This window comes from Cupressus sempervirens, chromosome 10, assembly GCF_028749045.1.
Source record: "Cupressus sempervirens isolate cs-2001-9-10 chromosome 10, ASM2874904v1, whole genome shotgun sequence".
Classification (NCBI taxonomy): Eukaryota; Viridiplantae; Streptophyta; class Pinopsida; order Cupressales; family Cupressaceae; genus Cupressus; species Cupressus sempervirens.
This window is the reverse complement of record NC_143127.1, coordinates 564166615-564190703: the sequence shown is the minus strand read 5'-3', so window position 1 is coordinate 564190703 and position 24089 is coordinate 564166615. Positions and strand designations below refer to the sequence as shown.

General features: G+C 38.9%; 1 protein-coding gene across 2 annotated transcripts in view; it reads right to left on the bottom strand.

Moving 5' to 3' along the window:
* The window catches only part of LOC149535135 (uncharacterized), a 136419-nt gene that overhangs the window by 38194 nt on the left and 74136 nt on the right, over window positions 1-24089 (bottom strand). For both annotated transcript variants that reach the window (XM_089804066.1, XM_089804067.1), the window contains exon 7: window positions 81-337. In XM_089804066.1, the coding sequence (XP_089660192.1) occupies window positions 81-337 (257 nt within the window). The remainder of the gene's footprint in view (window positions 1-80; window positions 338-24089) is intronic.

Genomic DNA, 24089 nt, shown 5'->3' with positions numbered 1-24089 from the left:
GGAATTGTCAACAAAACAAGATCAGCCTAAAGATTGCTTAATCAACATCACAAAGAAAATAACAAAGATTGATTACTCACAGCTTGGGAGGAGTATGTTTGGATCAGATGCATTAAATTTTGTAAGCCCATCAGCCCGGTACAATGAGAACTGTTCATCAATGAGTGTATGATTGAACTTATTCAGTCGTTTATTCTGCATCACTTCCTCCCAGACACAATGTCGGTCGTAATGATTGGAAATAGCATATTCAAAGCCACCACGCAATAAAAAATATTCTAAGATATTAAGTGGATCACTGTTCAGTCGCATCTTACTGTCTATCCATATGGAGTACCTGTAAAAATTTAGCACAAATCACATTAGGTCATTGTCCAAAATAAAATTCAATGTACTATAAGCGGGAGCTTAGTAGGTAATATTCTTCATACGAAATTAAATAAAAATAACAGATAAAGCTCTTTAAAAGATGTGAATTCATGCTTCAGCTCCATATATTCATTGCAGATCTACACTCATTGAGTCAAATGACTGACCAAGGTCAAATAATAGATTTCCATGTTGCAGAATGTTATCGAGGAAACCAAATGTCCTTCTGAACTGTGGGCACCAACAATATTTTCAACATCAACATGTTAACTAGATGAAGTAAACTTACTTGACTTCAAGAAATTACTTGCAAAAACAATCAATTACCATAGGCCCTAGAGCCTCATCCCAAACAGCTATATAATATTTTGAATGCAAGGTGCTAACCAGTGTTTCGGGACTCTGCAAGTTCGAGGCAAAGGCGGCCTTTTCGAGGCAAATAGTCTCTAGACTCGGACTCAACCGAGTCCTAACAGAGTCCACATGGACTCGCCAAGTCCCGAGTCCAGTACTCCCAAATTTTTTATTTTTTTTTAATTTTAAAATTTTTTTATTTAAAAAGAGAGATTTTTGTAAGGTGTTTGTTTTCAATGTATATTAATTATGAAAATGATGTTGTGGTATGTCAGGAATTTATTAAGGATTGAATCTTAAATCTTAAATCTTCAAATTTGTGTCTGAAAATCTTGAATATTATAGGAAATTTATTGTTTAAATTTTCAAATGTCGTTAACCAGGTTATAGCAAATTACACAACTGAATAGCCTTGCATCTCAAAATAAAGGATAGTTACCCAAATTGAAGGCTCACTGCCAATATTGGTTACTATCTATAATGTTCCCGTTATAAAATAAATCATTTATCAAACTACTGTTAATGGGCTGGTTGATTTACTATATCTTGGACCCATTTTTATTTTGTTTCCGTAGTTTGTGTCGTTGACGACTATCTTTGTACACCCTTGGAAAGTTTTCCCAACGGGTATTTAAGCACGGCTTGTAGGTAGTCTTTAGGTATGCATCTTATTTGGATTATTTGTGTACTGCGAATTTCTGTTGGGATTCTCTATAATTTGCTATTTCGGAAGTAGAAGATCTTCCCTACTTGGCTATTTCCGATTTTGGTGGAATTCAACCCTCACCCTATTCCGTCGTCTGTAACACTTCACTCGGATCTAGCAAGTCAGAGCTTCATTCTTGTTGCAAGCTATTTATTATCTGATATACATATATATTTTATGTGTTTTGATTACTTCAAGCTGGCAATAGCTGTGCATTGGTTTTGTGTTGGATTCACCCTTTTCTGGCATCATAGCATCTTCGTACCTCTCTCCATCGTCTGAACTATTTTCTGTCCCCATCCGTACCTCCACCCCTCCACACCTTTGCAATCTTACTTCATACTTACCAACCTCCTGCTCACCCTTTGCACGGCTTGCAACTCCCAAGTGTACAGTCTACATTATCCCCACCGTACGACCCCTAGGATGTCCCATATGGCCATCAACTTAGCCTTCATTTCATACCGTACAGCCTCAATGTCTGTACCCCTTCCCTCCTCCCTACATCGTACGATGCCCTGCATTCACCATACTCCTCCCCTCAATATCCTCCACCGTACAGTGCCCACATTCCTACCGTACAGATTACACACTCCCTGTCGTACGACCCTTATTGTTTTCTCTTCGTACAAACCTTCAAACCCATACAAATACACACTATCCCCATTGTACGACCTACTTGTAGGTCTTTCTTATGGTCATTCAGTAGTTGTGACAAGTCATCAGGTAACCCCCACGAAAGGAACATTACAGTGGTATCAGAGCTTCAATCCTACTAGCCTGTGGACAGTGTATGAGAATTTATAGCTGGAAGAGGACACATTCCGTTGATAGAATGGTTGTCAAACTGGAACCGACAGCTGCTGAACTCGTGGCACTACTGAGAGAACTTGCCAAGAATCAGGCATAGATCATTGATACTCAACGACTCATGGAAGAGACTCTCAAGAAGTTGGCAAACAATAAAATATCCGGAGAACAAAATGGTCACAACGCGGACTCGATGTCAGGTAAATCAGACCCTCATCCAGCATGCTCTCGACCTTCCATGTCGTCTTTTCCCCCATAGACGGAGGCACCGCACGGAAGGAAACAACCAACCTTTGAAGAGATGCAAGAACAACTGAGGGAAGACTGAAAGAATGCAAATTTTGAGGAAGATATATCCTACAAAGGTTACGCAGATCTGAGAATGAGATATTCGGGAGGCGACAATCGAGGATATTTTAACGATGGTCTCAAAAGAAAGTTGAGTAAAGTAAATCTGTATCCATTCGAAGAGTCGGATCCATATTTGCGCAAGCGTGGGTAATGAAGGCCGATACTTACCTCCAGTTGAATCCTATGCCAGAAGAAGAAGCAATCAAATTTGCGGTGTTGCACTTGGAGAGAGTTGCGCATGAATGGTGGCATCACGGCACCATCACACTGGGTCATGATCAAATAAATACTTACGTGGAATTCACTAAGAGATTGATAGATCGATTTGATGGTAAAGATCCGGAGCTCAATTTCAAAGATTTGGCACAATTGAGGCAAATTGGATGGGTCGACCAGTACATTACGGAATTTCAAAAACTCTTTGTTTTGGTCACGAACATTTTTGAAAGAAGATGAATAGTGCTTTTCATGGACGGACTAACAAAACCTTTAAAAAGTTGGGTAAAGGGGTTCAATCCTACCACCCTGTCGTAAGCTATTAAGAAGTCACGGAGCATGGCATCATCATCATCCTCCTCTCAAAGTTACTCACACCCCAAACTGTCGGTGTTTCCAAAGGAAAAAGATAATAAACCTCTGCTGAGGAAGCTGTCATTAGATGAAGCTACTAGACAAGAACTCTAAAGGAAGAAATCATGTTTCAACTACAAGGGACCCTAGGAACCTGGCCACAGATGCCTCGAAATAGGGAAAAATACACTACATTGAGATCGTGTTCGATGATGAAGACGAACAGGAAGAAACACTCACCGAAGACAACCAACATCACAATGACACCAACATGGTCAGTTTGAATAGTATGGAAAGGATTGCAACGTTGGTATGACGCGGAGGGACTATCGCCTTGGCCATTAACCCGAAGTGCACAGTTTTCCGTGTACAGGGAACCCTTCAAGGACAAAGGGTTATGATGATGCTTAACAGCGGAGCCACTCTAAATTTCATAAATTCGTCTCTGGTGAAGCGAAGAGGTCTATCTACAGAGACGCGCGCAAGATTTCAAGTCAAGGTTGCTAGAGGGACTCTTCTGCCCTGCACACACCTTGTTCTTCAGCTAAGTATCAAAATGGCGAATCACACGGTGACCAAGGATTTCTTCATAGTGGACCTTGATGACATGGAGGTTATTTTGGGCATACAGTGGATGGAGACACTTGATGAATACACTCAGAGCTTCAAATGGATGGATTTCACTTTTGTTGTCGATGGAAAGAAGGTTGTTCTCCGTGGAATGGCAAATGAGGGTCCGAAGGAAGTTTTTGCGCATTGGATGGAGGCAATTTTTCAGCATGATGATGTTGCTTGGGCTACACATTGCTTTGTCTCGGCGGAACCTATAAAAGGGCAACGGACACCTCCCTAAGATGATGATCTCTTGAATGTTTTGAGTAAACATGATAAAGTTTTTATTGACATTCCTCCTGGCATACCGCCTCATCGAGGGTTTGAACATAGTATCGAGTTAGAAGTTGGAGCCAAGCCAGTCATAACCACACCCTACCATCATCCCAAGAAATTCAAAGATGAGATTGAAAAGACTATTCAGGAACTGCTAGAGAAAGGATGGATCTGTCCTAGTTCTAGCCCCTTCGCATCATCAGTAGTATTAGTCAAGAAGGACGGGACGATGCGCATGTGTGTGGACTACTTTGTGTTGAACAAAAAAACAATAAAGAATAGATATCCCATTCCAAGGATAGATGAGTTGCTAAATGAATTACATGGCGCAGTCTATTTTTCAAAAATAGATCTTCGTTCCGGATACCATCAGATCCGCATGAGGGAGGAAGACGTAAAAAAGACGGTCTTTCGTTGTCACTATAGGCATTATGAGTTTCTCGTCATGTTGTTCGGATTGACAAATGCACCTGCTACACTCTAATCATGCATGAATCGCATCTTCAACAAACAATTGTGTAAGTACTTATTGGTGTTTTTTGATGATCTTATTTATAGCAGGACATGGGAGGAGCACTTGAACCATCTGGAGGAAGTCCTGAGGATCATGGAGGAGCAATCCTTATTTGCCAAGCAATCCAAGTGTAAATTCAGTATGACAGAAATATTGTACTTGGGGCATGATGTCAGTAAATATGGAGTTCAAGTTCATCAGGAGAAGATTCAAGCTATCCTTGATTGGCCTCCCCCAAAATCACTCACAAAATTGCGAGGATTTTTCAAACTGTGCAATTATTACCGGAGGTTCGTTAAAGGATTCTCTCAACTCAGTGCACCCTTAACGGATCTGACAAAAAAGGGGTCTTTCCAATGGAACGAAAAGGCACAACTCACTTTTGATAAACTAAAAGAGGCAATGAGCACTTGTCCTGTACTTGCATTGCCTAACTTCACTCGACCATTCATTCTAGAGTGCGACACATCCGATGAAGGCATTGGCACGGTACTGATGTAGGATAGACACCCCATAGCTTATGAAAGCAGGAAGCTTACACAAATGGAACGCTTATATTCCATCTACGACAAAGAAATGTTGGCCATCGTACATGCACTCACCAAGTTTCAGCAAGTATCTGGTGGGTGCCAAGTTTGTCATCCGTAAGGATCACAGTAGTTTGAGATATTTTCTAGAGCAACAGGACTTGAACGAGAGGCAGCAAAAATGGGTAAGCAAGGTTTAGGCTTTTGATTTTGACATTGAATATGTGAAAGGAAAGAACAGTGTGGTTGCAGATGCCTTGTCCAAGAAACCCGCCATCTACTCACTAAACCAGATTTCAGCTGACTAGAAGGCACATTTGTTCGTAGAATATTCCAAAAACACATTTGCTTGTGAGCTAATGGATGGCAACACCCAAGATGATCGATACAAAGTGGTGGATGACATTATCTACTATAGGAATCGGATATTTTTAGTGCCGGAATACAAACTGAAGCAGAAAATCTTGAAGGAAGTACATAACTCACCCTTGGCAAGACACTTGGGTTTCTTCAAAACTTACAGAAGTCTCCAAGAGAAGTTTTCATAGAAAGGACTTAAAAGGAACGTGTTACAGTATGTAAGAGAGTGTGCGGTCTGCTAGCAAAACAAATCCAAACATACTCTACCTGTTGGGTTACTGCAACCTGTGCCAATTCCAAAACATAAGTGGGAAAGTATCTCGATGGATTTCATAATGGGACTTCCCAAGGTGAACGGAAAGGATTGTATTTTCGTGGTGGTTGTTAGATTGACGAAGTAAGCACATTTCTTCGCCATCCCCTCAAATTTTCAAGCTGCACAAGTTGTCCATCTATTTTTTAGAGAAGTCCTTCGTCTGCATGGGTTACCTCGAAACATTGTCAGTGATCAAGATGGGTGATTCATCAGTATCTTCTGGACAAAACTGTTTCAATTGGCAGGGACAGAATTGTCGCCAAGTACTAGTTACCACCCTTAGACAGACAGACAAACAGAGATTGTGAACAAGTGGCTGTAAGGTTACCTTCGAAACTATGTTCAAGCACAACAACAGGCGTGGGTCAAGTGGATAAATCTAGGAGAATATTGTTACAATACCACGTATCACATGTCCATCAAGATGACACCATTCAAACCTCTGTACAAGTACGAACCCCTCTCCTTCATTGACACAGTGTTGGGAGATAGTTGCGCACCAAGGGCGAGGAACTGGCTTCAAGAGGGACAGGACATCCTACGATACTTGAAGGAAAACTTACAACGGGCACAAAATCAACAAAAGATGTATGATGACAGACATCGAATGGAGAGGAGTTTCGAAGTAGGGAACTGAGTTTATCTCAAGCTCTAGCCATATCAACAATCCTCATTGAAGGAAAAGGGAAAACAAAAATTGAAGCCACGATTTTATGGCCCCTATCACGTAGTCCGTCGCATTGGTGAAGTCGCTTATGAGCTGGAACTTCCAAAGCAAAGCCATATTCATAACATCTTTCATGTTTCATGCCTGAAGAAGGTCATAGGGCAGAACGTCATGATAGCTACAGACCTTCCACCCCTCAATGAAGGAAAGCTCATATTGGAACCAACTGAGATCATCGAAGTACGTGCGAAGATTTTGCGAAACCGCACGGTGAAGGAATATTTGATGCGTTCGAAACACTTGCCGTTGAATAACGCAACGTGGGAGGGCGAGCACATTCTCCAGCACTCGGCATTGCATTTTCTTGAGGACAAGCAAAATTTGGGACGGGAGGACTGTAATGTTCCTATTATAAAATTAATCATTTATCAAACTATTATTAATGGACTAATTGATTCAATATATCTCAGACCCATTTTTATTTTGTTTCCATAGTTTGTGTCGTCATCGGCTATCTTTGTACACCCTTGGAAAGTTTTCCCAATTGGTATTTAAGCACGGCTTGTAGGTAGTCTTTAGGTATGCATCTTATTTGGATTATTTATGTGTACTGCGAATTCCTATTGGGATTCTCTTTAATTTGCCATTTCGGAAGTGAAAGATCTTCCCTACTTGGCTATTTCTGGTTTTGGTGGGATTCAACCCTCACCCTATTTCGTCGCCTGTAACACTTCGCTCGGATCTGGCAAGTCGGAGCTCCATTCTTGTTGCAAGCTATTTATTATCTGATAGACATATATTTTCTCTGTGTTTTGATTACTTCAAGCTAGCAGTATCTGTGCATTGATTTTGTGTTGGATTCGCCCCTCTATGGTATATCACAACATCTCCATACCTCTCTCCATCATTCGTACTACTTCTTGTCTCCATCTGTACCTCCACCCCTCCACACCTCTAGCATCTTACTTCATACTTACCAACCTCCTACTCACCCTTCGTACGGCCTGCAATTCCTAAGTGTATGGTCTGCATTATCCCCACCATACAACCCCTAGGATATCCCGTACATCATCAACTTAGCCTCCATTTCATACCATATGGCCTTAGTGTCCATACCCCTTCCCTCCTCCCTACACCATACGATGCCCTGCATTCACCGTACTCCTCCCCTCCATATCCTCCACCGTATGGTGCCCACATTCCTACCATACGAAGTGCACACTCCCTACCTACAGCCCTTATCGTTTGCCCTCCGTACAAGCCTTCAAACTCGTACGAACACACACTATCCCCACCATACGACCTGCCTATAGGTCTTTCTTGTGGTCATTCAGTAGTTGTGACGGGTTATCAGATAACCCCCACGGAAGGAACATTACACTATCTAGGTTTCATTATGAAGAAGTCGCTTTCAGCATTGTAGAGTTCAGTAATGTTGTACAGATATTTTCAAATTTACATATATTTGTGTTAGAATTCTATAATGACGTATATGAGTTTTTCTTTTCTTTTTTAGACTTATGTGTTCATGAATGTTAGAACTCTCTATTGTTGTACATAAAATTATAAACTTTCAGACTTACGTGTATATGTGTTGTTGGCTATGTCCTTGATCATTTTCTAGGCAAAAATTTGTAAGCCAACTGTAATTGTTATTAAAAGACTTTTACAATTAAAGGTTGTGTTTCACCAAGCAAATAGATAGACATACTTAAGAGCCCTATTGTTGTCTACAATGTGCACAAAAGTTGTAAGAAACATATTTCAATTTCTCAATATCTGAGTCTTCCATGACTTATCTTAGGCCTATTTGTGGGAAGCCATAGGCTACTATGACCCTTAGTCTTCTACACTCTAGCTCATATTTTGATATATGTTTTCAACTTTTGATTCCATGGACTTCATATATTGTAGACATTTGACAGTAACACTATGCTTAACTTCACATTATGTTATTCAGTATCTTTCCTTCAAAAATTCGTTGTTATACTTATGTGATGTATGCAAAATTGAGTATGAGTGTTAAGTAGCTTCTATTTATCTCAATTATTGTGTATTTGATGTTAATTGACTAAGTGATGCATGAAAAATTCTTTAAATCCTTATAAATCTTTGAATTTCATGGGATTTTTGATTTTCAGAGTCCTTGTCGAGTCCTAACTGACTTCGGTCGCCGAGTCTAAGCCCGAGTCAGATTTTGACTTTCTGAGTCAAAGGCAAGTCCGAGTCCCGTAACTATAGTGCTAACACATGCAGAATCTCTTAGTCCTTATTTGACACAATTACTAGTTTATTGTTGAGTTTGTATGTTGTGTTTTGAGATCTACAAGTGTAATATCCCTTTTCTATCGTGCACTACAATTTTGTTAAAAATAACAATTGTCCATTCCAACAGGTTTAGCTTGGTTAAAGTAATGAGTTCTCATTGTGGAGACCTTGGTTCAAATCCTAAGAGGGATATCTTTGTGGAATTCTAAGTTGTGACTCTTGGTCTTCCATTGGTTGTATTTGTCTCATTGTAAAAGGTAGATTCTAAGTAGTGACTCTTGGTCTTCAAATAATGTTTCTCGTGTGTTTGCTCATAAGGAGCTAGTGTGGTTGCTCGTAAGGAGCTCAAATAAGCGTTTATGTCTCACGTTGTTTTTCAAATGAGCACAAGGTTTGTAAACGATCTTCAAAATAAAAAAATAACAATTGCACAAGATTAAGGTCAGTGCTTACCATACATAGGATTCTTTTGATTTGAAATCCCAAATGTAAGAGCCTACAAAATAGTTTGGGTTCATATATAATCATAATGCCATTGTTAGATTTCTTAAAATAATGAACAATGCAAATCAATTAGATAGATTGTTGAAGATGACCCAACCAGAGAAGTGGTAAGGTAGGGTGAGTTGATGACGTGCCCTGGAAACCTCCTACCCTAGGCCCAACAGCGGATATATTGTTCCCCCTTGGCCTTTTGTGGTCCTTTCCATACCTATGCAACGGGCTACCTAGTGCAAGGTCCTATTGTCGTTCTCCTTCATCTTGACATTCCTAACTTGTTTCTAATGATTGAGTATCCATTCACCATGACAAGGAATGCGAGAAGTATTCACACTAAGGTGGCCCTGAAGCCTATCCTTCCTAAGCCCAAAGGCAACCCACTTTGTCCCCCTTTGGCCCCATGGGGATACACTGGTCACTACCATTACGTGGCATGCTTAGAACGTCACCTTGTCACTTTTCTACCAATCATGACTACTATATTTTCTTTACCATGATTTATTAAAAAGGTTAGGGAAATAAACAGTGTCTTACACCTATGTTGTAATGTCCCCTTCGTAGCTCACTGTGGTTGGTGAAATGGATTAGCTTACTAGTGGCCCTCTTAGGTTAAGTTAGTTGATTAGAGGGTCCTAGTTAGCAAAACCAGAGGCCAATTCCCTTTTTAACCCATAGGAGAGTTCTGGATTACTCTTCTATTAGTCCAATTTAGCACACTTAACATTTATAGTAACTATCTATTTTAGGGAAGTCAAGGTTCCTATATAGCCTTTGAACAGGTTATGATGTAGTATGAGCTCTGACACTTATGAAACCACTGATTGAACAACTTTTTTAGGGTTTACTATTTATATCAAGTCAATATTGAGTTTCTATATCTAGCCAAGCACCCAGACTCATAATCAACGTGAGCTCATGATAAAAGAATATATTTAACAATTTAAAACAAAAGCAAGGGATTATCACATAAGAGGCATTTAATGAATGAATTTTAAAAAAATGCAAGGTGATTTGGCATGGCTCCTTAGGACTTGGTGCTTTTTGGTTAAAGGGTTTATAGCTTGGAGACATGTGCATTCCTTCTAGGATTCAGCATTTCAGTTGTTGAAATAAACACTAAAGTTTGCATAAGGGATTAGCTTATCACAAAGCTACGGTTATACTTTAATTGGTGAAAGTAAATTGAGAGTTGCAGATTTATTAGGAGGGTTTGGATTCATGTTTCTAGAAGAAATGTTTGCAGAGAATTCAAGGGACAGCTAGCAATTAATATCTAGTTCAGGAGCACCTATTCCTCTACTCTCCAAAGCATCCGCATTATCTAACTCTTAATGAGTTCCTCTCAAGGGCATTTATGCCTAAGAGACATTTGTTATAGGTAGAAGTAGTTTCTTGATTGAAATAAGCCTATCTGCAAGACCTAGTCCCCATTTGGTGATCTATACACCATGGGTTTTGACTATGGTCAAAGGGCACATCTAAGACCTAGGATAGGTAAGAGTGTCTATAGGTTTTCTAATATGTTTTAGGCCCCTAGGGCACAAGAGGAAGGTCCTAGTTGGGTTAGAATGCGCAATTTGCAAAAATTTCAAAAATTTGTACTTTGCAAGAAAAGTTGCTTGACAACTTTTGCAAAAAGTTGACAACGTTTTCCTAATTGCTCCCCAACGGCCACAACCTTTTAAAATCAGTTGGATTTTGGTTGGGTAAGTCTTCAAATAGCCCTTTCAAGCGGGTGGAAAATAGGATAGGTAATTTTGCAATTTGAATCAATAAAAGATCCCATTTTCCTTGTAATTCGCTACAAAACGTAAGTGTCCGGACTGGTAAGGATTGGCAGGGGTAAATAAAAGTTTGACTTTGAATCTTGATTGTCTTGGTAGAAGAATGCAAGTGGTTTGAGGTTTTGAAGTGATCTGCAGCAAAAGATATTCAAGTTTCTTTCTCAAGTGCACCAAAACCCTCAATTCGATGACCAGTTTTGACAAAAATGCCCTAACTTGCATTTCCACTTTGGGAACTTCATGCCACTTGGTAAATTACAAGTTAGGAGGATGTACTATAGAACTCCTGAAGGATAGGAGATGGAAAGCAAGGCATCTAATTTTACAAGTCAGCTCTAAGCCAAACATCTCCATGTGTTTAGTGCAGGACAACAGGTGTTCAAGTGTTGCAAGCACTTGGGGGATGGATCAAACCATTCTGAGGGTTGAATATGATCTCTTGAAGGTCCCTAGTTGTTTCCCAATTGATGACTTAGTCAAGCCAATCACCTAATCTATACTTCCTTCACAAACCCTACCAATTAGGCCTAACAAGGCTAATTGCTGCATTTTGGGTAAGGGGATCATTTGATCAGTTGGGAGTTTAAAAGTTTGGAATTAGAAGCTTCTTCCAAAAGGGTATCCATATCTAAACTTTGTTTTCTTGGTCCTTTGGAAGAATTTCAAACTAAACCCTAAATTCCCCGTTGATAGGGCTAATTAGGGCTCCCATGCCTAAAAGCCAATTTTGTCATTTGAGGCCTTTGGGAACAAGTTGGGCTACTCCAAACCACCATTTTGAGTTTGTTGAAAGTCTTGGAACCTTTCCATTCCCCTTTGAACATATAGGTTCCTTTCAAGCATAAACCTAGTATTTAGTGATTTTGTGCTATTAGACCTAGTTGTACTCTTTTGGGTGCCTACAACATGTTTGTGAGCAACTTTATTCTAAGAGGTGCAAAGCCCTCTCTTGAACCCACTTTGGGGTACTTGAAGCAATCTAAGGCCACACCACAACCTAGTTGCCTTTATAAGGGAGAGCTTTGCATCAAGTGGTATCAGAGCAAACCTAAGATCCCTTAGGGTAAAGGATTTGATAACACCATGGCAGGAGAAGATGATGGAGGGTTATCTTCAATGATGACCAATGCAGAGATTGTGAAATACCTGAGAGACCAAAACCTAAGGCAAGATGAACAAAGAGACAAGGAGATGTAATTAATGAGGCAAGAGATGGATAAGCTTAAAGAAGAGCTTTGTAACAGAAGTAGTGAAAACTCTAAAGAAGTCAGAAAAGGGAGTGATGAAGAACCCCTTGACCAAGAGGAAGAAGAATGTCCTACTCACCAGAGGCGTCTTGTGAGGACTCTAAAATCTATGGAGAGGAGAACCAAAGATTGCCAAGTCTAGACTCAAGGGCTCTGCACTCACATGGTGGAACTTCACTCAAGATGACAGGGTGAAAAATAACAAGAATCCAATCACCGCATGGAAGAAGATGGTGGCTCTACTCAGAGAGACCTATGTCCCTGAGGATTATGAAGTTCAACTTCATAACAAGAGAATGAGTTTGAGGCAGAAAGAGATGGACATCTCTACCTATACTAAAGAATTTCAGAAGTTGGTAATAAAATCCAACCTTGTTGAACCTGAAAGTGTGAAATTTGCTGGATATATGCAAGGACTAAGGATTGCCATTCAAGATGAACTAAGTTTGACAAGTCCTACCACTATAAACCAGTGCTACCAATTGGCACTTAAAGTTGAAGAGAAGTTCAAAATAAGGAATGAACAAAGTGGTAGAAATAAAGGAAAGAATGATAGAGGAAAAGGAGGGGGTAAAGGAACACAAGGCAATAGACCTCAAGGAGAATACCCAAGGAGAAAGTAGTTCAAGAGGTGGATATAGAGGAATGAGAGGAAATGGCAGAGGCAGAAATGGTGGAAGAAACAATGGGCTGATCAAATGCTACAATTGTAACCAGATGGGCCACTATACAAACAAGTGTCCTGAGAAGCAGAACAATCAAGGAGTGAGAAAAACTCGTCTTGTTCAAGAAGATGGTGATGAAAGTATCAGAGATAGTATTGGTGAAGAAGGGGCTACTCTCATGATGAAGAGGACATCAATTCAAGCACCCATGCCAGTGGAGCCTCCACAAAGAAAGACTCTTCAAGACCAACAGCAAAAGCCATGGAAAGGTATGTGAGGTAGTTATTGATTATGGTTCTACTGAAAAATCTTGTATCTAAAGAAATGGTAGATAAGTTGAATCTAGAGAAAATACCCCACCCAAATCCCCTCCATGTATCTTGGTTGAAAAAAGGGCATCAAACACTAATAAATGAACAGGCTTGGGTAGACTTTTCAATAAAATATTATAAGGATAGAGTCCTTTGTGACATTGTAGACATGGACATTTGTCACCTTTTTGCTAGGTCGTCTATGGCAGTATGACCTTAAGGCCAAACATGATGGTGTCACAAACAAATACCAAATTACTAAAGATGGTCACAAATATAATCTTCTTCCCAACCCTAACCCTCACCAAAAGAAACCCAAAGAACAGTTAGTCATCATGGCAGGTGAACAAGAGATGATGAATACCATCCAAGACTCTCAAATAGGGTATGCCCTAGTCCTCAAACCTAAGATGAAAGCAGTCACTCAAGAAATGCCCAAAGAAGTAAACAATCTACTGCAAAAGTATAAAGGGATACTTGCAAGAGACACTCAAGATGAACTCCCACCATTGAGGGACATCTCACAAAAGATTGACTTCATACCAGGTGCTTCTCTTCCCAACAAGGCCGCATATAAACTCACCCCTGATCAAAATGCAGAGGTATCCAGACAAATCAATGATTTGTTGACTAAAGGACTCATTCAAAAGAGTCTCAGCCCTTGTGCAGTCCCTAGTATATTGGCCCCTAAAAAGGATGGCAAATGGAGACTTTGCACTGACTCTAGGGAAATCAACAAAATAACAATAAGGTATAGGTTTCCTATACCCAAGATTAAAGATTTACTAGACCAACTTGGAGGAGCATGCTACTTTTCTAGAATAGACCTTAAATCAGGCTATCATCAGATAAGGATTAGGCTATCATCATCAGATGAGTGAAAAACTACATTTAAAACCACAGAAGGATTATATGAATGGCTTGTCATGCCAATTGGTCTAAGCAATGCCCCTAGCACCTTTATGAGGCTAATGAAAGAAGTGCTTCATGACTTCACAGGTAAGTTTGTAGTGGTCTATCTTGATGCATATTGATCTTCGGCAGAACCACAGAAGAGCATATGAAGCAATTGGAACAAGTTCTTCCAAGGCTACATGAAAAGAAGCTACCAATCAACCTTGAAAACTGTGCATTCATGTAGACAAAATTGACATTCTTGGGGTTTGTAATCTCAAAGAACACCTTGAAGATGGATACTGAAAAGGTAGAGGCCATCATTAATTGGCCAACACCTAAAATAGCAAGGGAAGTCAGGAGCTTCTATGGATTGGCAACATTCTATAGAAAAATTGTCAAGAACTTCAATCATATATGTGCACCTCTATTGGATACCATCAAAGGAGGTAGGAAGACAAAGTTTCAACGGACAACTCAAGTAGATGAAGCATTTGAATACTTGAAGGGTAGAGTAGCACAATATCCAATCTTGGCACTACCTACCTTCAACAAATTGTTCACAGTGGAGATTGATGCTAGCAACCTTGACATAGGTGCAGTCCTCAATCAAGAAGGAAGACCAGTGGCTTTCTTCTCTAAGAAACTTAATGATGCCAAGAAGAAATACAGTACATGTGACCTAGAACTATATGCTATGGTTCAAGCTCTCAAGAAATAGAGGCACTACTTGCTTCCTAAGGAATTCATTGTCTACACAAACAATCATGCACTAAGCTTCTTGAATAGCTAAGACAAATTGAGTCACAAACACATGAAATGGATTGAGCAACTCCAAGCCTTCACATTCTCAATTAAACACAAGAAAGGGGTTGCAAACAAGGTAGTAGATACTCTTAGCAAGAGAGTAACCTTGGTGGAAGAAGTTCAAGTGCAAAGCATTGGGATTGATGCCCTTAAACACCTATATAAAGATGATCCGGACTTTGGGGAAATCCATAAGGTTTGTTCTTCATATTTTGAGTATTTGTTGCAGAATGGTCTCTTGTTTAAAGGAGGACAACTTTGCATTCCAAGATGCTCCATGAGGGGAAATCTAATCAAAGAGAAGCATTGTGGCACATTCAGAGGTCACTTTGGGATTGACAAAACTCTAGAACTCCTAAGGAGGAATTATCATTGGCCAAAGTTAGCTATTGATGTCAGGAAGTTTGTGGAAACTTGCACAATTTGCCAAAGAGCCAAGGGAGTAAGGACAAACCAAGGTCTTTATCAGCCCTTACCTATTCCAACAAAGCCATGGGACTGTGTGAGCATGGATTTTGTCTTAGGCCTCCCAAGGACAAGACAGGGTTTTGATAGCATTTTTGTTATTGTGGATAGATTTAGTAAAATGGCTCATTTTGTTCCTTGCAAAAGCTCTAATGATGCTTCACACATTGTTAACCTATTTTTCAAAGAAGTGGTCAAGATTCATGGATTACCAACATCCATTATCTCAGGTAGAGATGTGAAATTCCAAAGGTCATTTTTGGAGGACCTTATGAAAAAAAGTTGGGCACAAATCTATCTTTCAGTTCTGCCTACCATCCACAAAAAGATGGGCAGACTAAAGTAGTCAATATATCATTACACAACCTTCTAAGGTGTCTAACAAAGCAACATAAGCAGACATGGGATGTGATCCTCCCTCAAGTAAAATTTTCCTTTAATGACTCAGTGAATAGGTCTACAGGGAAGACACCATTCCAAGTGAACTATGGACTTCATCCCAAAGGAGTCATGGAACTAAGAGATTTACCAAGTGATTTCAAAACTAGTGCACAAGGTGAAGAATTCTCAGCATGGATCAAACAAATTCATGATCAGGTCAGAGACACTCTGAATCACAATACTGCAAACAGCAGGCAGACAAGAAAAAGAGACATGTTTCTTTCAAAGGAGATCAAATATGGGCTTATTTGAACAAAGCAAGGCTACCAAGGGGACATACAAAATTGCAAATGAGAAAGATAGGCCCCTGTCAGATATTGCACAAATTTGAGGAAAATGCATATGAAATTTCATTACCCCCAACAATATCAATTTCTACCATTTTTAATGTCTGTGATGCAAGAACTAATGATGTAATGCAGGATGCTGATGAACAAGTAGAATGGATCAAGGATTTTCCACCTAGCCAACCACTTCAGTTAGAGAAGATTTTGAATTCCAAGGTGGTCAAAAAGACAAGAAAGAAGATCTACACAGACTAGTTGGTCAAATGGAAGGGTCTTCCAAACATAGATGCTACATGGATGAGCGAAGAATGCATTGCCAAGCATGGCACTTTTGTTCAGCAACTATTCTCAAGTGGAACTTGAGTTTTTCAAGCAAGGGAGTATGGTGCAGGAGCACCTATTCCTCCACTCTCCAGAGCATCCACAATATCTAACTCTTAATGAGTTCCTCTCAAGGGCATTTATGCCTAAGAGACACTCGTTATACGTAGTAGTTTCTTGATTGAAATAATCCTATTCGTAAGACCTAGTCCCCATTTGGTGATCTATAAACCATGGGTTTTGACTTGGTCAAAGAGCACATCTAAGACCTGGGATAGGTTAGGAGTTTCTATAGGTTTTCTAATATGTTTTAGGCCCCTAGGACACAAGAGGAAGGTCCTAGTTGGGTTAGAATGCGCAATTTGCAAAAATTGCAAAAAGTTGCACTTTGCAAGAAAAGTTGCTTGACAACTTCTGCAAAAAGTTGACAACTTTTTCCTAATTGCTCCCCAACTATCACAACCTTTTAAAATCGGTTGGACTAGTTGGTAGAAGTCTTCAGAAAGCCCTTTCAGGCAGGTGGAAGACACGAAAGGTAATTTTGCAATTTGAATCAATAAAAGATCCCATTTTTCCTTGTAATTCACTGCAAAACATAAGTGTACGGACTGTTACGGATTGGCAGGGGCAAATAAATGTTTGACTTTGAATCTTGATTGTCTTGGTAGAAGAATGCAAGTGGTTTGAGGTTTTGAAGTGATCTACAACAAAAGATATTCAAGTTTATTTCTCAAGTGCACCAAATCCCTCAATTCAGTGACTAGTTTTGGCAAAAATGCCCTAACTTGCATTCCACCATGGTAACTTCATGTCACTTGGTAAAATGCAAGTTAGGAGGATGTACTATAGAACTCCTGAAGGATGGGAGATGGAAAGCAAGGCGTCTAATTTTACAAGCCAGCCCTAGGCCAAACATCTCTATGTGTTTGGTGCAGGACAGCACGTGTTGAAGTGTTGCTAATTGGGGCTCACAGGCCTAAAAGCCAATTTTGCCATTTGAGGTCTTAGGGAACAAGTTGGGCTACTCCAACCCACCACTTTGAGTTTGTTGAAAATCCTGGAACCTTTCCATTCCCCTTTGAACATATAGGTTCCCATTTCACGCATGAACCTAGTATTTAGTGATTTTGTGCTATTAGACCTAGTTGTACTCTTTTGAGTGCCTAGGACATGTTTGTGAGCAATTTTATTCTAAAGGTGTAGAGCCCTCTCTTGACGCCACTTTGGGGTATTTGAAGCAATCTAAGGCCACACCACAACCTAGTTGCCTTTATAAGGGAGAGCTGTACGTCAATATCGCTGCCTTTACAACATCTATTGGAGTTTTCTAAGGTGGCCATGCCAAATTGACTAGCCACATGAGTCTAGAGGGTTGATGTTCAACTTCTAGGATTGAATGCCTAAGGTTTTGAGGGGTGCATTCATAACAATTATTATCGATCATTGGCTTCTTGCATTGTATGAGAGTTGTGTTTATTCTTGCAGCTAGAATTTAGTGTTGCATCAACTTCCAGGTTTTATAGTGATATTAGATGCATTTCATGACTTCAATAAATTGATGAATTGTAAGTCCATCATTCCTTACATTGAATATATTGGAGTTCACAAGCTTTGAACTGCAATAGTTAGTTTAATTTTCTTGTATTGATTTTATATATTGAAAAAACACAAGAAAAGCATAAAACTCAAAATTATCAAAAAACAATACAAATTTGTAAAAACACTCGATAATAGAGCCAATTGAAAAAGGGGGGAACCTACAAGGTTCTTGCGGTAGTGTTAGAGTGGTTTTCTGCCATCTTGTTAAGGGTCGAGAAAAATTATATTTGATCATACATATGACATGTGAGTGATCAACACTTTTGCAATTGTTTTAGTCATGGAAATGATCAAGAAAGCAATTAAACAAGGAAAACAAATGAGGGTTACACCATATGATATAATAAGTTAAAAATTTGATAAAGTGATTAGCATGTTTGAGGAGTATAACACTCTTCCTCAATATGTTAAGAAAAATTTATCTTTTTATCATTTTCTGGATTTTCATCCAAGGTTATGCAGTATGATTGGTTCAGCCAAGAAACACTATCACAGGACAGCTCCTGATCTATTTGCAAAAGTCGATTCACGCAGTGACAGGAAAATGGCATCTAGTGTTAGGAAGGTGAAAATTGAAGAGGTGGACATTAGCAACATCCAAGAAGTTGTTATCAGCATGGATAAAAATTCTGAGTTTTATGACAGCAGACCTAATATTGAGCCTACCCATGAGATAGCAGCCATTCCATGTATGAAAGATCATTGTATGGAGTTCCCCAGTTTGTTCACACTCCAGATTTGGGATATATATATACATATATGCAGGCCACAACAAGTCAGATTTTGCTAATCAGACCTTGGAAAATAAATCTAAAAACTCAGTGATTGCTAATAGGTCTCAGGATTTAGTTTTCAATGGACATGCAACTACCTTGGAAGAAGTGTGAAAGGATATTGTCATATAGAAACTTCTACATTGCCACTTGATCCATCCATTGAGGTACTTAGGAGTAGTACCAGGGATGAGGATGTGTGCAATGGTGATAGCATACATGTTGGTGTTGATCAAAAGGTGAGTGTTGCAGATATAGAGTCATATCACAATGTAGGTTTCGGCATTTTGCTTCAAAGAGCTTGAATGGGAGTCGCAAGTTCCAAACTCCTCATCATCTTATTGGACAACTTAAGGTTAATGACAACATAATTAGCACAGCCATAGAGATGGAAAACTCGCCAAGTATTTCTGGTCAGCGAGTCAAACCAAAGAAAACTTGCTAGACAGTACTTGCCAAATTTTCAAGAAAAATTTGTAGGCTACTTGCTGAGTTCTTCTAGAAAACTCGGCGAGACTGTGCCAAAACCCGCTTGCGTCTTGATAGTCAGCATTAAAACAAAAAAACGACAGAATGAAAGTTACTTTTGAATCTGTTGGCTTGTATTTGGCAGTGAGAGGAGAAAATAGGCTTCCAAGCCCTTGGTAGCTCATTGCAATCAATTAGAAGTAGATTTGGTGGATTTATAGCAGATTTCAAGCAGTTCTTGAGGAGAAATCACATTCCCAAATAGGTTTTCTGATTTTGTTTCTATGTTTTTTTTTAAATATTCTATTTAATTTTTGTTGAATCTTTCACTATTTTTTTGAAGAATATCTAGTTTTTATTTTAAAACAATTGAACCCTTGAAGCTATTTTTTAAAAAATTTAACTTTGAATGATGTCTAAAATTATTAAAACTAATTTAAATAGTTTGTTTTATTTTTTAACTATAATATTTATTGGTTTTTCACTTTGTATGTGTAGGTTGGCAATTAACCATTAAATAAGCATGGCAGGTTCAAATAATGATTGGCCAATAGAATCATGCCCTTATGGATTTATATGCACCCGTCCTAAAGGTGCTAGAGATAGACATGGAGGTATGCCTATGAAGGACTGGAGCCAGAGAAGGTGATATGCAAAAGAAGTGAGAAAATTATTTCTGTGAGGCATAAAACCGCCTCAAATACCACCTTGCAAGCATCAACAATCATGATACTACAAAATGTGATAAAACCATAGGATAGATAAAAAGATTTGTTAATGTCATACTTGCAGTTGGGGAAGAGAAAAACTTGCAAAGGGAGAGGCAAATTTAGCTATGAGGGCAGCCATAGTTGAATCTCAAGGTGCTTGAATTGACATTGAGGAAGAAGATACAATTTAGAGCATGGTGGGCTCTCGTTGCTAGCATCAGGGACACTGCCTATTGGCAATTATTTTGTGCACAAGAACACACCTAGAGCACAACCATCCTTAGAGGCCATTGGATCGAATAAGGAGGTGCATGAGAAGACAAACATTCCTATTACTGAATTTTTGTATTTCAACAACATTCCTTTGAATGTCCCAGAGAGTCCTTATTCGCTAAATTTGGTTACCACAATGAAAGTTGCAGAAAAAGGATACAAGGCCCCTTCTCACAAGGATTTGAGGAGGCGGGAGGGGTTAGTAAATAGTCCACTTGATTTCATTTTTTAATTTTGATTTTTTCTTGTTTATTAAATTTTAATTGTGTACTAATACTTAATTTCAATTTTTCCTTGTAGGTTGCTCACAAATGCAGTTGATAGGGCAAAAGAAGTGGAGTAAGAAAAGAGTGGAGTAATTTCCATCCGATCCTAAGAATAGATGTGTATCTTCCTACCATCCTCTCTGGAAATCACCCCATCACTGTAGACTTGTGCCCAAGTCCCAACACCAATGCATAAACCTGGGCCCCCCAAATCCTATAATCTTTCTTGTCCTTGTCATGTGAATCAATAGGATCTTCCTCATTAAATTCAAAAACTGGATTATCAAAAGTCAAATTAGCATCTATCTCAAATAAACAATCATCAACCAGCTGAATTTTTTCCATCTCAACATTCCAACAGTTCCAACAATTTCTTGCGACGACTATCCAAGTCATAAGTCTCCTGAATGCTATCAAGTTCCTCAATCACTTCTTGGAAAAACTCATGCCTTCCTATGATCTCCTCTTCTCTGGATAGGGTGGCAACAATTATATGATTTTCTGCTTCACGAAGAGCATCTCGTGCATTATATGACATCTTTCATAATATCCATGATCTTAACCCTTTCGCAAACACGGGGTCTTTCTCATCATGTAACCACTGAAAGCTTTTCACAATGAGCTGCAAGACTTTCCTCCGTACCTCATAGTTATATGTCGCTATGGGAGTTGTTATCTATTTAGTCTCACTAAGACATGAGGCCAATGAAAGTTTAACATCCTTATAAGGATGTTCCATAAGCCTGTGTTGGACCATAGCAAGCATTGAGAGCTGCAAGGCCGAATTAAGAAGCCTCCAATCTAATTGTTCAACCTTGGATAAATATGAATCCAATCCTTCTAGGTTCAAAAGTATGTCATCCAAAGATTTTATGGAACATAATTGTAATCGAGTTATTTACGGAATCCATTTCCAACTTCTTTTTCTTTATGTGGATCTTTAAGTTGTTTGCCTGTAAAAGTCTCATTAAATTCCATGGAGAATGCCATGTTCTTCAGATTATCCAGTGTCTTTATTTTTTCTGGTACACACTGTTTTTAACTTCTACTGCAATTTCACAATAATATTGAGTTCACCACCATATGAACTTCTGCCCAGACCCTTTTCAATTTAGTACAGGAAGATGTGGATACAAATTCAGCATTTTGCTAATACCACAGTAAAAGCTCTTTCCTTACTATAGTTTATATGGCTTGACAATTCATCAGACATTTTACATGCGACTACTAGTTCATGTCTACACAGTACAAATTCTTCTCGATTTTAACTTATCCAACAATTGGCTCGTACATCCATTCAGATTGCATATGCTGTTGAAAACAATTTAAGAGCAAAGGTTTGCACAAATAATATTTGCAAAATAATAAAGGACAACGATGGCAAGTATTTGTAGTAATCAAAAATATCTCAGTCCAATTTTCTATTACACGTTGCAGCAATGTCAAGGAATAGAATTCACAAAATTTTCCAGAAATGATTTTTAAACCTGTGATATTTGAGGTAATAGGGATAAATATTTCCTGAACTTAAATTGAAGAATCCTCTTTGCTCAGAAATAGAGATGTGGCAAACTTCCTCAAATTCATGAACAATCCAAATTCCTATAGTAGCAATATCCAACTGTAATAACCCTATGTCTGGCTATAGCTTCAAATATATATCTTTAGCACAAAATTTCCTAAGCTATTCAGAGGCTTGTCATTTTGTCAAACAGTTTTGCAAGCCAACTCTCCAACAAGACAATAAAATGTTGCAATTTGAAGCTTTGTAGTTGCAAAATGAACAGATTCTTAATTGTAAATAATTTTCACAAGAGCCAACGAAATGTCAAATGAAAAAACCAACTCATTGTATTTCAAATTTCAAACAACTTCACTATTTCTCAGAACCTCCAGCACTTATTACATTTACAAATTTTAATGCTTTATCTGAAGCACAAGTATTAATACTGGAATAACTGGAACCTGATTTATGCAATTGAATAACTTGACAAAGTGTTGTGAATTCCACCTTGAATCGATCAGCAACCTCTCATCAGTCTGATCACAGCCCTTTCACCTCCACGTTGGCCAATGTTTGTAGAATGCCAGCTGGAGATACACTTGACAATCTCAGATTTAACACAGCTCCTCCCAAATATACAGATGCTGATATCCAGGCTTGGCTGCCCACCTTTAAATCCCAAACAGGGCTGATATCATTCACATGCAGGCCTGAATGTGGTTCACAGGCCAAAAACAAATGATGTAGGCCTATTTGGAGGGATTGCAGGCCTCTATCAATGCCCAGCACTGCCTTAAATGAACAGCAGCAATTATTATTTTTAGTTCGCAGGCCAAGAGTGGGACTTGAGGATTTAATTCCACCAATTCATGTGCACAGTATTAACTCCTCCAACTTCCAAATTGTCGCCTATATGCCCAGATCAGTATTGCAAACAATTCAAGAGCCAGACATGACTTCTCAAGGGGTTTGCCAAGCACAATGATGACAGATTGTACCACCAGATTATAGCTTCAGATTTATCAAATGAAATCAGAACTTCTCACAGCAGATCCAATACAAACTTCAGCAAATGACTCCTCCTTAGTCACAACAGATACAGTAGGAGAGAGAACTTCACAAACCAATTAAAATTCCCGGCCATGGTAAAAACAGATGGGAAAAGAACAACTGCAATAGCCCAGCTGCAGATGAAAAACTGGCCGTTATACCTCAGTTTCCAAAAGAACTCAACTTCAGAAACTGTGAAAGTTTCCCAAAAGAACTCAGCTCTTGAAACTTTCCAACACAACATCACTTTAGATATTTTAAACTTGGCTTAGGCATATAATAAATGGCCCCTTCCAATGATGACTTAACCCTCAACTTAAGTGAAATTATAAAGTTCAATTGTAACTTTATAATAAGCCATTTAATGATTAATAATAATTTGGCCACTAAAAATATAATAACTCGCAAAATACTCATCATTTAAATATGTTGTCTGAAATAGGAGTCACACCTATTATTTCTCCATGTGACCAAATGCACTTTCCAAAAATACAAAGGGTCCATCCCAATCAACACCGAACTTACCACAAATAGTAAGTACACAAAACTAAGCCCAAACAAAGTCTGCAATGGCGATAAAAACTCTCAATCTCTATCAAAAAAAGACCCTCCCAACCCAAGCCACTGCCTCAAAATGAAAAGACCCTATATCAACAATAATTAGCCTATGGGGATCACAATAATAGGATAATCTCTCAAACTACAATGCTAGCAAAAATGAGGACATTACAATCCTCCCTCCTTAAGATTGCTTGTACCTAAGCAATCTTAAAACAAAATGAATATCACAATCCACTTGGATCCAAAGGGTAGAACTGCAAACTATCCGTGCAATGTACAGGAAACTCTTGTAGCATCAGCACCTAAATAATTGATATCAATGACAAAATCATCTAGAAACTAACTGTAGGCGTTGATGGTGATAACAAGCCATCGAAACTCAATCCAATGGAAATACCAACTTTTTCCATACCTGAGTCCCCATCAAATTGACACTCACACCCAACTACACTACGAAGGTGA